At 41.0% G+C, this 15,600-nt stretch overlaps 1 protein-coding gene and 1 long non-coding RNA gene across 6 annotated transcripts; one reads left to right on the top strand and one right to left on the bottom strand.

The window, feature by feature from the left end:
• Positions 1-2,047: 2,047 nt before the first annotated feature.
• LOC148641001 (uncharacterized) lies at positions 2,048-3,939 on the bottom strand. The gene is made up of 2 exons (XR_015929997.1): positions 3,792-3,939; positions 2,048-2,264 (listed from the first exon to the last, which is right to left on the bottom strand). It is a non-coding gene; the product is annotated as an uncharacterized LOC148641001 (long non-coding RNA).
• Positions 2,256-14,875, top strand: LOC148641000 (cell adhesion molecule CEACAM3-like). 5 transcript variants are annotated; one of them, XM_088619136.1, is made up of 12 exons: positions 2,256-2,518; positions 3,399-3,531; positions 4,097-4,319; positions 5,138-6,949; positions 9,487-9,822; positions 10,381-10,644; positions 11,693-11,827; positions 11,928-11,948; positions 12,077-12,115; positions 12,489-12,527; positions 12,819-12,853; positions 13,556-14,875. In XM_088619136.1, exons 4-12 carry the CDS (start codon positions 6,823-6,825, stop codon positions 13,772-13,774), a joined length of 1,215 nt encoding a protein of 404 aa, XP_088475262.1. In that variant the 5' UTR covers positions 2,256-2,518; positions 3,399-3,531; positions 4,097-4,319; positions 5,138-6,822; the 3' UTR covers positions 13,775-14,875. The 5 variants fall into 5 exon arrangements, with proteins under 5 accessions (XP_088475262.1, XP_088475260.1, XP_088475265.1 ...); XM_088619137.1 differs by lacking the exon at positions 2,256-2,518 and adding an exon at positions 2,655-2,673; XM_088619134.1 differs by having other exon boundaries at positions 2,256-3,531.
• Positions 14,876-15,600: the final 725 nt, after the last annotated feature.

Genomic DNA, 15,600 nt, shown 5'->3' with positions numbered 1-15,600 from the left:
GTTACATATTAGAAAGGGCTGACGTGTAGCCCTGCATTGCGCCCCTGTCTGTCTGTTGCAGGTGGGCCTGGTCATCCAGAACAGGCAGTGCTTCCAGCCCCAGGTGATCTGGCACACTGAGTACAAGCTGATGTGTGAGAACGGCACCTTCACTGGCTCTGGGCTGCAGGACTGAGATCACAGCCCGCTGTGGGACTCCACGTCTCCCTGTGGTGGCGCTGTGAGGCTCCTCTTCGTGCTTCTTGAACACGTGTTTTATCCCATCTCTGTAAAACCGCTGTCAGAAAGATCTCTCTTCCCCAGTCTCTTTCCCTCCCTTGAGTTGGATGAGGTGTGGTGAGGCCAAATGAACCCCCCGCCGCTCTTTAAAAAGCAAATGATGTGCTGTGTTTTTGTGCGTTGCTGTGTACTTTGCTTATGGGTGAGTCAGTTCTTGCCAGCTCCCCTTTTGTGCACAGTGAATGAATAACTGTTATTTCACTTTATTGTGTCACAAAATAATAGAAAAGCTTAGCGCCCCATTACACTTCATGAAGAGTTGAGGAGTGCCTGCTTGTTTAGTATTTTAAAATTTAGAACAGCTTGTGCCCTTGTGTTAAAAAAAAGGTCTAGTGATTTTGTAAATCCCTTTATTGAAATGAACCTAACATGTAATAATACTAAGATACTAGAAGATCTGGATGTTTGTGTGCAGGAAAACATTCAGTATTAACATTTTGATGTGTTCTTCAGAATAAAGGCATGAGTTAGTGTTGTGTCCCATGTTCTAGACAGCTGTATGACAATGTTTTGCTTTCCTCACTTCAGTTCATCAGCCTAGTTCAGGGATTTAGGATGGTGTTAGATGACTTCTGTAGGTGACTTAACTGAATGCTAGGCAGAACAAAATAGCACTGGAGTCTTTAGTTTATTGCAGTGCTGTTTCTCAATACAGTCACCTATAGCTACCATTTACAGGAAGTATACATTCGTTTATGATGGAAAAAATATAGACTGAGCACCAGCTTCATAAATTAACATTTAACAAGCAGTAAAGGCTACTATGTATTTGTTTTGCCACAAGCTATTAATGCTGTTTCAGACTGGTCTTATTTATAAAAGATTTACAGAACCACAATCAGAAAAATGTAAAACTGCATATTTTGACACCATTTCTCCAGCTCAGGAAGTAGAATGCTTTTTAACACAGCACCAAAATATTTTATGAGGCATTAAAATTAATAAAAATGTATTCCCTACAAAACTACTGAAATAGCACGTGGTTTCATTTGTAGCTCTTCTCTTGTTCTCTTTAGAGCTGCTGGGAGATTCTGTAGGAAATACTGTAGGTCACTGCACAACACTGAAGCGAGATGAGTATTTAACTCATTATACAAGTTAAATCTGTATGATGTGCAAGTGAGGGTTCATTTAGAATAAGGTGTACAATGGCCAACATGCTGCAGAAAAGATATTACTTCTTTTTTTTAATCAGTCAGAAAAGAACAACAGGATCCAATCCCTGAGTTTTTCTTTTCAGAGGAAACGGTGAAAAGCAACCTGTGGGAACTACTGTACATAGAAGTGCGTTTAAAAGTTAGAACAGGGTCTGGATGGGCAGAACCACAAGCTGGAGGTGTAAGGTGTCCTGACACTGACCGCAGGGCTGCTAAGAGCTGTGCACCAGACTGGACTGAAAGAACCCGACGTGGATGTACCTTGGAAAAAAGACTTTCTAGGTAAAATTTCAAGTGGAAAATGTTTTTCTAAGAGAAAGGTAAGCTAAGAGAGTATATACAAAATGTAAATATGCTGCTTTCTTTTCAGTGTCGGTGCTCAATAAATATGATGAAATTCAGGTTAATCAGCATTGCTGGAGTTATATTCTGGAACGATAAAATATTTCCTACAGCCTTTTATAATTGTGCCCTTTGGTTTTCTTAGTTTCATTATCTTCAGACAAGCTAAATCAAATTGGTATTCATACCAATTAGTTTCTCGTTTTGAAGGCTGTAATAATTGTCTGCTTGTTTTGTGTCTTGCAAAAAAAAATACCCACTTTTTAAAAAAAAATACACACACTCAGGAGGAATAAATATTCCCATGATCCTGAACTTCATTTCTAGCTATACATTCAGCAGGTTTTAGAAAATAGTGTTTTGTTTATTAGCTCCTATCTACTTCAGGCTACTTTCTTAACCATTGTGCTTTCATCGTGTGTCCCTGACCTGAGAGACAGTCATTGTTTTTCTGCAGGAGCCGATTTGCCTGGCTGTTCACCAGAGCTTCCCTATCAGAGAACTGCTTTACCTGCTGCCCCTGTTAGTGCATCAGAAATAGTGCCGTAACACTGAAAACCAGATCTGATTGGACCTACTGGCCTTTCCCATTAAACGCAATGGTTCGGTGGCAGCGTGTAGTCAGAATCCAGGTTTGAGGAGCTGTCTCAGTTTGGACTTGTGTTTTACATGATTGTACGGATGTTTAATTATTAAGGACAGGATATGATTGGGAAAAAGCCGTCACTTAATCTTAACAGGTATGGAGGAGTTTTCTTTGTCGTCTAACCTCTCTTAATATTCTGTTTCCTTCAGCTTGCAGCTAAGACTGAAAGAAAACACAGGATGTTGTCTTCAGCGAAATGCCCACACAATCCTAGCAAATGAAAACATCATTGCTTTGAAATGGAAATAGGTTGTTCATTATTATTATGAACAATTCGTTGAAAAGCTTGACATTTTGATTTATACTATAGTTCTGTTCTGCGTTTCTTTTCTTTGTGTGGTTCTTGCGCATGGATTTTGTTTTGAAAATTGAAACATCATCCCTTCATTGTGCCTCTTAAATCTTACTAAGAAACATCTGTTTGAAAATCAGATATATGCTGGGAGTAACTTTAAGATATGATTGTGTATATATTGTGGACATGTTAGTCAGCCATAAACATAACTGGAGCTACATCAAACCTACAGTGTTTTCCTCTGGTAATTTCACTACAACAGGCTGGATGAATTACATAATTAATTAGTGCTTGCAATAATCACTTAATGCAAAAAGAATAGGTCCCTATTTTCCAGAAGTACTGGATATGTATGCACGTTCTGTATGCAATAGTTTAAATATCTTCATACGCTACAGTAAGAATTCTGTGGCAGAATGCATACACTGTTTATATAGAGAGAGGTCCAGTACACCTGTAGTGTGCATGCTACATGATGTTCTTCCAAAAATTTTTTACATACAGTACAGTATATTAGTTATCACATCAAAAAAGCCAGTACTTGGAAGTATAGATAAATATACAGAGTTAGAGAAAAGGGAAAAGTAGATATTTTATTCTGCTTATGCTCAGTGAGTAAAATCCGTTCGTCTTGATGGCTGAGCTCTCTCGCACTACTCTCCTCCCCGGGGTTGGACAGGGCTGGCCGTAGCCACCTTCATCTTGGCCCTGGACGCTGGGTCTCAATCCAAGTCACTAGACGCAGAGATGCTGGTGAGCAGGAGGAAAGATCTGAAGAACCGCTGGCTGGACTTCTTTGGTATGAAGAAAAGGTGAGCAGATTTGTACCTGAGGTGACCTGATTCGCAGGCTTCTCCTGTTGCGAGACAACTGGTGGGGAGTAAAGGGGGGACTAGTTTGAGCTGGAGGCACTGGTGAACAGGAACAGACAGGAGACTGTGGTTTGAATTAAGACACTTTAGACACTCAAATAACCTACTTGTGCTATTAGGCTTGTGATGGAGTGAAGTACAAAACTGTGGGGAGGGGGATGATCATGGTGCACTTGCAGTGATGTGTGGGTGAGAATTACCCTGATGAATGTTTGCCTTGGTAATGTCAGGGTAGTATTTTTGCATTTTTACTGTGGCTTTACTGGAGTGTTTCCTGTAGTTTTCTATGGCTTTAGCACAGTTGCGCTCCACTAGGGCACATATGAGGACAAAACCAAGGTAAAAATATACCTGATATTCTGCTCCAGGATGTGCTGAAGCCACACCGAATTCATGCTCGACGGTTGGGATGAGGCTCTGCTGTTGGAAGGCGGAGCCCCTGGTTAATGAACAGAACAGAAGGGCTCTCTTCTCTGACTGGCGGCTTCCTTTCCCTGTGCTGCAGGTGCACCTGCTCGTTTTACGTGCTGGACGAAGGCTCCCGGCCCAAAACGCGGATTCACTCCTTCCAGACGATGAAAACGCACCGTATGCTGCACTGCTCCGACACGGTGGAGCAGCTCTGTACCTCGACCTGCTTCTCTCATGCCATGAGGTTCCTGGGCAGCACGCCCTGCCTGGCCAGCGTCTTCTGCAGCCAGCTGGGCACCGTGCCACGGGCCACCCAAGTAAGACAGCTTCACCGTCACCCCCCGTCAGGCAGCACCTGCTAATCCCATGACTGACGCTGCACGCGTCCTCAAGCATTGTGATCTTTTTGATCCATTGCTATTAAATCTTTTTCCTTCTCATACTCAAGCAATGCATCACACACCCCTCTGAGGTTCTTTGGCCATTGCTTGTCGAGCAATCGCACCATCATCAGACACCGCAGAATTTCATCATCAGGAGAAGCGTGGCCCTTAAACCATCTGGCTTGTCTGAAGTATCGCTGTCTTTAGACTGCGTGTTGGTTTCTTTGTGATTGAAGTTTTTTAAGTTTTTTTGAGTTGTTGCTCAGTAATTACGCAACAAGTGTTTGCTAGTTTCCCCTATAATACCTGCGGTTGCGTGCTACTTGTGTTATTGACAATGCTGCGGTTTGAAAGGCCGAAGTGCAGCTAGAAGCCTGCATGTCTGCCCTGCTGCTCACAGGCCTGCTGTATTACACTCTGCACTCTCCTTGGTTGGCTCTCTCTTCCATTTCGATTCTTACATGAAGGAGACATTATTTGCTGAGTTTCACAGCAGTTTTGGTGTAAAAACAGAATATTTTTGGTGAAACTGTGCACATTTCTTTGATTTGACAGTGTTTTCTGCAATTCTTTTCCTTCCCTGTTTTGAATTTTGTACTTGCATGTACACATACTGTATGATACGACTGTGAGTAGCGCATCTTTTAATGTTGCACAATCATCAAGCAATCTAAATGTAGTGCAGAATGTGTAGGAGCAGAGTTGTAGCTCTGGTCCTGTATGTCAGCCCTGTACTGTATGTCTGTCCACAGGTTGGACTTGTGATCTGGAGTCCTCAGTGTTTTCCAGCCCGTCTTGTCTGGCGCACGAAGTACAAGCTAACGTGTGAGAATGGAAGCTATATCGGCTCATAGGGACTCTACCCTGGCATACTCCACAAGACTCTCCTAGTCTTCTAGCCTGTGCAGATTGGTGTTTCTGGGTGTTATTTTTCCTCATTTCTTTGGTTTCATGAAATATCCCACTCGAACATCTGCTTTAATCCAGACAGTATGTTTTCAGAAAATATTAATGCGGCTTTCAATGCTTTTGTATGAATCTCCCTCTTTTTCACTTTTAATGTTATTCACGGAATCTAATAAGTGTTTTAACTCGTGAGTTTGGAACCCTTTATAAAGAAATGCAATGTTAGAGAGGCTGTATCTTGGTGAAGTTTCCTGTTTTTATTCAGCAGTGAGTGTTAGAGGTATCAGTTCTAACGAAATATGTTTTTCTTTAATCTTCAAATGTCATTACTTGTGTTGGGTGCATGGCGGAAGAGCTTGAAAGATCACATCTTAATTTCTCAACTAATGCCTTAATGGCCAACACTGATGATGTCATTTCTTGGTGACCAAGAACATGTGGAATAAAATCATTCCCGCCTGATTTATTATACGTCTGTTACCTGGTTTGTCCACACTTCAGGTAAGTACTGTGTGGTAGGCCTGCCAAGTCAAGTCAGAAAGCAGCCAACAGATTCCTTTCCATACTTCTGATGGTAATTAAATAAGATGCACTCAATCTGGGAATGTGAACTCACTGGCATGAAAGAGACTAGCAGGCTAATAGGGCTGTGGGTTTCTAAGGGCCTGTAAATCTTAGAAGGTCTTTGGTGACTGCGAGGTCCACAAATCGCAAGTTAACTACTTGACACCTGGCTGTGGAAAATACATGTTATACTGGAGGGTGTTGAAGATGACACTTGCAAAAGACTAGCAACTGTCTTGCAACAGATTCTCCTGAGAATGGACTGCACAGAAGACAGACCAGTGCTGACTGACTGGCTTTACATAAATAACAAAGATTAAGGCACAATATTGGCTCCCTAAAGATGGGGTTGCAAATAATCTTCATAGGGGCAGGTCACCTGACGTTAATAAATTTGTCAAGAGAATGGAGGAAACACAGGAAAGCGCAAAGGTGTCTGTGTTCTGAACACATACAGTAAGAAGCAGCCTGTGTGTTGCAGCATGAGCAAAAATAAGCATTTGCAATTTAAAGTGCTAAATCTTCTGACCTGTTTGTTTCATTCAGCACAATTGCAGAACCCTTGCTCTGTCTCAGACCAGTTGCAAAGATCTAGAAGCACGATTGAATGTGCACTCATTCTTAAGGAAAATAGACTATTTGTCTGCTGTGTTCAAACAAGAGCCAACCCAGAGCCTCTCTGAATATAGGCCACCACTGAGAAGGTGACCTTCAGACAGAAGGTGGTATAGTGGAAAAAGATGGGCAGCATTTTTTCATTGATCTTTCAGTTCAAAACGGTAGCGCTTTACTGCTTTTCCTTCCTGTTTGCGGCGTGCTGTGGTTTTTTAATCAGCAGGGGGATAACTGCGTCTCACTGGGTTTTGCAGCCTGTTGCTTTCAGCAGTGCGTCGCGAACTGGAGATGCATGTAGGAGCCAGATACCGTTGAAGAGCCTCACGCATCCCTCCAGCTGCTAGGTTCTGCCATGGATTTGGAGGGTCTCCGGCAGGCCTGGGGGGGACGTCTGAGCAGGCTGCAGCAGAGAGACTGTCCTGAGCTAGCTTGTCTGCTGCTGCTTCTGCCTCTGCTGTTGTCCTGGATGGGGAAAACAGGTCAGACAACTCAACTGCCTTCTAGGGTTTTCTGTAGAGACAATCAGAAGTTAGTTCAGCATATTGGGCACCATACAGTATATAGTACTGTAACTAAAGCTTATTATTAGTTATTAAGGGTACTTGAAAAACAACCCCAAATGAACGTTGTAGCATAAAATCAAAAAACGTTAAGAATATGTTAACTAAAGTCAAATCAGAATTCGTTGGATACCATTGCCATATTTTGTATCCTCAAAACTTTTCTTTTTTTAATTGGTTGTTATCTCCTTCATCTGTACATAGAATACTTTCATGAATGTGTTAATGTGTGACGTTTCAAACATGTTTTGAAAGTTAGCCCTCATCTTCAAAATTAAACATCTTTTGTTTTTTTCTAAAATTTCAAATGCTCAGTTTGTCTTTTAATTTGCCTCGCAAAATAATGTCTCACTCTGCGTATTTTGTCACAGAGTACTGAAGTTGCCAGCTTTGTGATTTGTTATATAAAGATATGGAAATTTCGCTTCATGTTGATAGCCTTTACATTCTAAATAGGTAATATAATCCTGTACAAGAAAATACACCTCCACACCTTTACCTTTATTTTCATGCTCATTACTTTCAATCTTTTTTGTGTATTTGAATTTATTAACATTACCAAAATCTATTTTTTTTTTGCTAGCTCAGCATCTTATTACAGCTGCCAAATGAATCACTGTTTTTTGGGGGATTGAAATGTAGGAATCTGTAATCAAATTCTTAATTTTCACTAAAATTACCTTACAGTTCTTTGCCATTTCCCAACACAGCCCCTCGATATAAGATCGTACAGTTTCCAGGCGACACTTCTTGATCTGAGCTGTTGGTGTCATTGTATTTTGAAGCAGTCCTTCGATATGTGCAGTATCTTGGTGTGCTGGATGTCAGCTTTTAGTAATAAGAAGGAAAGCTAGAAAGAAAAGCTCCCACATATATTTTAATGTAATATAAATACAGTACCACATAGAAATAAATAGCCTACTTCACGTAATTATCATATTTAGAAAAGCGTTTCTGCCTTGTTACCTCCAAAAATAACAACCACTGTAATTATTTAACATTTTACTTGTTTTATTCGATGTTTTGCATCACTCGAAATAGTTTCTCCCACATAATACAGGCAGTTGTGAAAATGCCCAGTGATCTTGTAAAATCGGACCTGAATTGTTCTCAATTCAGTGCCTCTGCCTTGTTTCTGAAGACTCCAGTAGTACAAAGAGAAAGACATGCTTTTCTCCGTGACGATAGTCACACAATGTAGTTTTAATTCCTCGTGTGGACCAGAAAGGTGTATTTGTTTCAGTAATACAGACATTGCACCGGCTTATTTAATTCTTAGGCAGGAATTTCATCAAGAGTTAAATAAGCTGTTTACTTTTCTCTGTTGTGAACATTTTAAGATTGTACATTTAGAGCAAATATGATGGCTTAACTTAAATTCATTACAACCAACGAAAAAGAAAAACAAAAAAGCAGTCATTTATAGCAAAGTGAATTAAGATATGACTTTAAACATGCACTCTCTAGTTAAGCTTTGAAGTTGTTCACACATAAAATAGAATAATTCTTTACATTTTTTAAATATATACAGTATAGATGCCATTTTCATATTGTGGACATATGGATAAATAGCTTTCTGAACTTTAGGAAGTTGGCAATGTGCCGTGTGCCAGAAGAAATTGAACTTCATTTATTCATTTATTTCATTTCACACAGAAAGGCTTTACTTGTCCCTTTTATTTTCCCCAATTTTAATTGGCCACATTATACTCAGTTCAGACTGATATCCGTTTTAGTTCTTTAAACATTTCTGTGTGAAAATGTTTTTCTTGACTTGTATGTTCATGACACTTAGCGTTAACTTTGTGATTAGGCACTGGGGGATTTTCGTCTTGGAGTAAAAATGAATCAAACATTTCTACATGTGAAACACTTTAATATTTGAAAAACAGTAATACTTTTAAATTGTCCAAAAATTATTCTTATTTTTTAAATAAACAAAGGAATAAAATAAACATAGGAATTTAAATTTAAAGTTAACATAGGAAATCATGAGCTGAATATCATATGCAACGACGTCAACGGATGTTCAGCTCATTCGTACAAATACATGCAAGTTTTTAGATTTATAATTGGCACAGAAAAAAAATGCAGTTTTGTGTTAAACGTGTGTGTAGTCACAGTTCATCAAGGGAATTGAATAATCAACATTCTGGCTCTCCACTCCGCTTAGTTTCTGTTAACGTTTTTTTTCCCTCAATCTTCCTCTCCCCAAAAATGTGCTTAGAGCCCAAATTCTGGTATTTACTAAGTACGTTGAGACCAGCGTGTGACGCTCACAGTCAGTCATTCAGCACAGAACGCTGGCGCTCCGGTGAATAGCTGACTCCCTCCTGCGAAGGAGTGCTTTCTGATTTATCATGACCTGGAATTGGAGTTGTAACGTGACCTCTAGAACCGCTCTAAGGACTACAGTTGGACTGGTTGCTTGAATTAACCTCTGTGCTCTTTTTCAGCCTGGACCCTTCCTCTCCAAGAAAGGTTTTATGCTGAACTGCACACAACTGTCGCTCTGACTGCTGTCCGTCTCCATGCCCAGAATGACCCAGTTGCTTCTGTAACCTGGAAGAAGATCAATATGACTGGGAGCAATGCAGTCAATATTCTAATGCATATTTCCAAGTGTGACCCAATAATTTTTGGGCAGTACAAAACAAGGATACAGCACTATTTTGATAACAGTACTCTGGTGTTGAAGGATGTGACAGAGGAGGATGAGGGTCTCTATGAGGTCACCTGGGAGCTACAGAATTCAAACCTGATTAGAATTAATACGAGTTTGTCCATAATTCGTAAGTATTTCTTTTTTTATTTTTCTCTGTCAGTTTTATAGAAGAACATCAAGACATTTTGGAACAAGTGATAGGTTTATTCCATGCTGAAAAAAAGAAGAAAGAGAACACAACGTTTCGGCCGTGGTGAAAGAGAACACAACACAACGTTGTGTCCTCTTTCTTCTTTTTTTCAGCATGGAATAAACCTATTACTTGTTCCTTTGCAGCCTACGCATGCTGACGCAGCTACCCACCTGAACTACTATCAAGACATTTTTACAGAGATAAATAATAAAAAGTGCAATTAGTAAGATATATTTTGTTTTAGTGATACCTTATGTTTTTTTGTAAACTGGGTGTATGTCTCAAGTAGTTTATTTGTTTCATGAGCAGTAGAGACAAACGCAATCATACTAATGGTATTTATAAGTAAACTTTTATGTATCTTGTTCAACTGCCTTGACACATCATGGAGTATTGCTTGTTTTTACCCATAAGCAAGTATTATTCAAGTCAGAAAATCATTCTGCCACATAACGTCAACCTCTGCTGAGAGCTGTTTCTGTCTCCCTGCAGCCCCTCTCTCAGAGCCCAGAATCTCCATTTCCTCGCCCAGCTCTCAGGCTGGGCTGACCCTGACCTGCCAGGTCACAGGCGGATCTGGGGCTTCCTATTGGTGGCTGAGGGATGGCAGGCCCCTCCCCCAGGACGGCCGGCACTCTGTGAGTGACAGGAACACGTCTCTGCAGATCGGCAACCTGACGGCAGCGGACTGTGTGTCCTACAGCTGTGTGGCAGCCAACATCCTGAGGAGCAGAGAAGTTCGCATACAGCTCACTGGTGAGCATCGTTCTGGTGGAGGCTGTGGTATGTGCTGCTATGTCCTGTGGGTGTCACTACAACCTGATTTATTTCCCAGGGGACAATATGGACACTAAATCAGTCTGGTCATTCCTGTTCCTGTTCTCATCCTATTTAGTTCAGTGTGAAGAGTGCTGAGTTTATGTGAGCAGAGGGCACATCATAGCTACTGTAGCAATAGAGAACATCAGCTAAACTGCACCTTTGCTAAATGGGATCACCTTTTTAAGCAAAGTCTGTGCTCGTTGAAGGACACTCACTCAACCTTGAAGGATCTGTCACTCTTATGAATAAAAGCCACGTGATGTCTGCGTCTGCCTCATCCTATGTACTGTATGTTAAGGCTGTAAGAAACTGAGAATGCATGCTTTGTAAAATGGCCATTAAAAATAATCCCACATTCTTTATGGTACTTTTTTGGATAATATTATATTTAAATGCTTAAGTCTTTTTTTATCACTTTATCTAAGGGCTTTAGGGAGTGTCATTCATTGTTGTTTAGTTTTGTATTTTTTATTTCCAGAAACATTTTGACAAACATAGCCTAGATCTTAGAGATCACTTGCACACATCTTTCTGATCATGTTGCCTAGCAGGGTCCCCCTATCGGTGATTTTCTTTTAATTGTGATGCCACTTTCATCATTTCTAAAACCGTCATAGGCTCCAAGAGGTATTCTTTCAATAATAATTTGCCCCAGCTTTACTGAATATATTTTTCTGACTGTGCCCTGACTTGGTCTATAATTATAACTCATTCGAATTATTTTTTCTTTTTTAATTTCATTAACCACTGTAGGATTCTGTGACAGGTATAGAAGACTCTATAAAAGTAAACATATTAGTTTTGAATTCTGGAGTTTCCTGGTTGTCCTTGTGCCTGCCACAATGTACCATTGTAAAGACGCTGTCTGCAAAATCCTCAGAGCCTGTTTCCAAAGGAAGAGAGCGCCGAGCAATCACGCTTCTGCGTAGCCTTCAGTAAATTCTTGAACTAGAATAATGAAATATTTTTCTTCTCTTCTCAGGTGAGAACTTCACATTCTGTTCCCAAACCTTAGGACTGGCCCTGCAGCCCAGATTTATCCTGTCGATAGCAGCTGGATCCTTCTGCTTGTTGGGTTTGTGCGTTATTGTCTTCTGTGTGAGAAAATTCCACCAGGGTAAGACTCACAAGCTTCTGCAGACGCTACGTTTCAGTCAGTGTCATTTTTGTCAGTGATTCTGGTTTGATGATGATTTTTTTTTCTTTTTGCAAGGTAGAAATGCTGCATTGGTTCAGAGGTAAGAGAGACTCGGATTTTCACCTTTTCTGTTTGCAATTTGCAAGAACTGCTTGCAAGAAATGTCGTTTTTTTTATCTGTCACAGGAATGTAAATGTCCTTTCCCTTAAACTCTGAATTCCTTACAGATCTTTGGAACAAAGACTCAATCAAACTAAGCAGAGGAGGTAAGAGCACAGACAGCTGGGGGGCAGAATGATTTGTTTAAATGTTTTGGGATCACATTAATGAAAAAATAACAACTCTCTGAACATGTTCAGAATATGGGTAATTTTTTTATGCTTGACTGTTTTTTAAAGTAGGGCACTGTTGATCAGTTTGATTTTTAAATAGATTGAAAGTTTTTTTTTACTTTATGTTATTTTATTTTTTCTTCCTTATCCAATAGAAGTTTACTCTGTGCTGTTTTTTTTTATCAAAGTGTGAATTGCTTTATATCACAATAAAACAGAAAGGGGAGACGTTGTCGACTCTTCAAAACAAATATTGAAATGAGCAACCGTTTCAGTGGGTTCTGTCTTTGTGCTGCTGTTTCTGCAGGGAGGAGGCTCAGAGAAAACCAGGGACTCGAGATGATGGGTAGGAGCACTCACAGGGAATGACATCAAATTATTGTGTAATTTAATTCCAGCTGAAAGAGAGATTAAAAATTAAAGCACCAGCATCCTGTTGATCAGCACCTGTAGAGATGCAGTAGGGTCATCAGTTATAAACCTGTGAAGATTTATTGCTGCAAACGAGCGCAATATTATCTAGGTGTTGTTTGTCAGTCAGTACTGTTTTGTGCTTAATAGAGATTGATGATTTGTTAATGCCTGCTAGTCTGTTTTTCATCATTCTTGTTAAATTTCCCATTTTTTCCCCTCACAGAGGAACACGTTTATAACGAAGTGATTGACGAGCAGGTAATTAACTCTTAACTAAATTTCAGCCCATATGGGAGTTATTAACAAATAACACTATGTCCTTTTTTACCTGAAGACTGCAGCCAATTTGGTCATTCACAGTGACACCCATAAATTACACACTACAGCTAAATTTATTTTGTTTTGAAGTCATACTGGTTCAGTGGTTACTTTGTATTTGTTGCACAGTCACATCACCCATCATTTCCTATGAGCTGTGAACACCAGCTACAGAAATTCCGGGAGCTCATTCAATAAAGCAGAACGCTGGGCTTTAGAGCTGTCAGATGGCTCAAACTGCAGAGGAGCCCTCTGGGCCCGCGTGTCGTTAGTGTGGCTTGGGTGTCATTGGGAGGAATTCCCCATGGAGCTCATGTGCAGTTGTGTCAGGCAGGGTGGGCATTAATCAGGCAGGACTCTCTCAGCTGTTAGGACAGCAGCAGCAGCTTGAGAAAGTTGCCCTGCGCCCGCAGGCTCACAGCGATGACAGTGTCAGACACGTTGCTACTCAGTGCCTCCTGTTCAGACACCGTGAAGCTCAGAGAGTGTCAAAAGATGAAAAGAACGAGAGACATGTTTACAGGTTCTTAGCATGCTCCTAGCCCTGCGATAGCACCTCAGAGTCAGGGCTCAGGGGGTACAGAGAAAGCGCAGAGCGGGAGATGACCCCTTGAGCACCCCTGTGGTCTCTTTGAACTGCAGGGTGCAGCTGACCCCAAGCTCCAGGCGCAGTACGTCTACCTGGGCTTCATGCCCCGCAGCGAGCGTCAATGCTCCAGGCCCCTCGGACAGGAGCTCGACGATCTCGGCTATTCAACGATCGGTCCGGCTCCTGGAGCAGCGCAATCTCTGGACAGCAAGTCTGCCACATGGTTTGCACCCGAAGGCTTCAGTGAAACTGGAGCAAAGCTCCACTGCTAGAGGAAGTAAGCGACTGGAAAGGGACCCCTGAATGGCACAGATCCACAGGCTTCTGTATTAATGTTCTTGTTTCCCTCAACATACACGTGATGAGGCTTATGCGTCTATTTATGTTGTCATGTATAGTCAGTGGTTTGCTGCAAATGGCAGAGGGGCACCGTGACTTTCAAAGCTGCCATAATGCACAAGAGGCCACTGTTGTTACTGATATTTGCCACACTACAGTGCCCTTTGGAAACATTGCTGTGATCAACACTCTGCCCAGGAAATCCAGATCCTCTGACGGGAAATTGGTGATTTTATTGCACTGTGCACCTGACACACACCCTGTGTACTGTATGTCACATACCAATTGCAGTATAAGGCAACGGGCAACGCAGGACCGAGCCTAAAATGACAATGCAGGGAGACACGCTGGTATTCCACTCTTTGCTCTGAACACTATGAAGTAAATGGAAGCAAATTCTGCAAAAACATATAACCCCATGTACTGTATGCTAGCTAACATGTTTTACACGAGGTGTCTGGGGAGATTAGCCCTTGTGTCTGGGCGTGTCCAGCTCTGGACCGATGTCCTGTCCAGGCTGTACCCTGCCTTGTACCTGTTGCTTGCTCACCTGCGACCCTGTGTGGGATAAAGAGGCTAGAAAATAAAGGGGTGGATGTTGTCCTGTTCATGTGTAACTTGTTTGCTGGTGGTAATATTATTACAGTTTACATGAAAAGCAAATGTTCAATCTTGTTTGCTACTGTTAGTATGATACTGTTAGTTATCTTTCCTTATTTTCTTGTCTCGTTTTCGGGATTTTTGAAACTCCTGTTTGAAACCAAACTAGATTAAACAGCTATGCAGGACTAGCTAGGGAAATTGTAACAGCTTTGACCATCTTACCGTACGAGAAACTCTATCTGAAAACACGGCTTATGTATAATACAGGTGATTTCACAATGCTCAGAAATGGATTATGGAGCATGGATTGAATGTTTTTTATGGGAATAATTAAAAAATGCTTTGTAGATATGTCTTCCTTAGTTATTACGTGAAACAGATTAATGTAATAATCACAATGTAAGATATACATAAACCTAATACTTTTTAAACATGGTGTTCTGTTATTTGTTTTTCCTAATTTCTGCTGACATTGCGTGATGATAGCTAAATCTAAGTGGGTGCAGACTTCAGAATATGTACTTCTGACAGTTTGGGGTGTAACAATGTCTTAGCAAGCTGTGGCTATAAGATCTCTTTTTGCTTATTGCTTCTTGTTTTGATTCTGTTTGTGATTGACGTTGCTTTTTATTCCAGTGAGTAGTGCAGTAAAACCTCTGGGTGTAGTTCCCTGAGAGTTAACTCAATGGAGTTACTTTCGGTACAAAAACATTCCAACATCATGGATTTACACTGAGAAGGAAACCGCATAAACTAACAGCTCCTGAATTAATACTACAATGCTGGTTTAATCCTCACATTTAGAGCACTGGACACCACACCTAGGCTTGACTCTGTTAGATTAACTGCATTATGCACCACTCTCTGGATTTACCATAGTACACAACTGTATTAAAGACCCACTGGTATAGCTGCACCTAGGTTCTTTATCAGTATAGCGGTGAATTCCCCAGGAAAAGAGAAAAGTCCCGTCTGACTATCTACTGAGGTGGTAAAAGTAACACACTCACCTCCGTTTCAGGAGATCTTTCCCAGTTTCTCTGGCACCGGCATAACCCTGCTAGCAAAACATTGGTAAGGAAAAAACTCCTTTTATTCCAAAGAAGATCTGACCTCAGTTCTTACGATAGCAAGCCACTTTCCTGTCTGTCTAGAC

The sequence above is a fragment of the Lepisosteus platostomus genome, chromosome 25, assembly GCF_059453375.1.
Source record: "Lepisosteus platostomus isolate fLepPlt1 chromosome 25, fLepPlt1.hap1, whole genome shotgun sequence".
Taxonomy (NCBI): Eukaryota; Metazoa; Chordata; class Actinopteri; order Semionotiformes; family Lepisosteidae; genus Lepisosteus; species Lepisosteus platostomus.
Note: the sequence above shows the minus strand (reverse complement) of the source record. Positions and strands in the feature narration are given on the sequence as shown.

Excerpts from the sequence above, each read along its gene's own strand:
- LOC148641000 (XM_088619136.1), top strand. The coding sequence starts at position 6,823 with ATGGATTTGGAGGGTCTCCGGCAGGCCTGGGGGGGACGTCTGAGCAGG. Across the intron at positions 9,823-10,380 it reads TACGAGTTTGTCCATAATTC|CCCCTCTCTCAGAGCCCAGA; the intron begins GTAAGTATTTCT and ends GTCTCCCTGCAG. Across the intron at positions 12,854-13,555 it reads ACGAAGTGATTGACGAGCAG|GGTGCAGCTGACCCCAAGCT; the intron begins GTAATTAACTCT and ends TTTGAACTGCAG.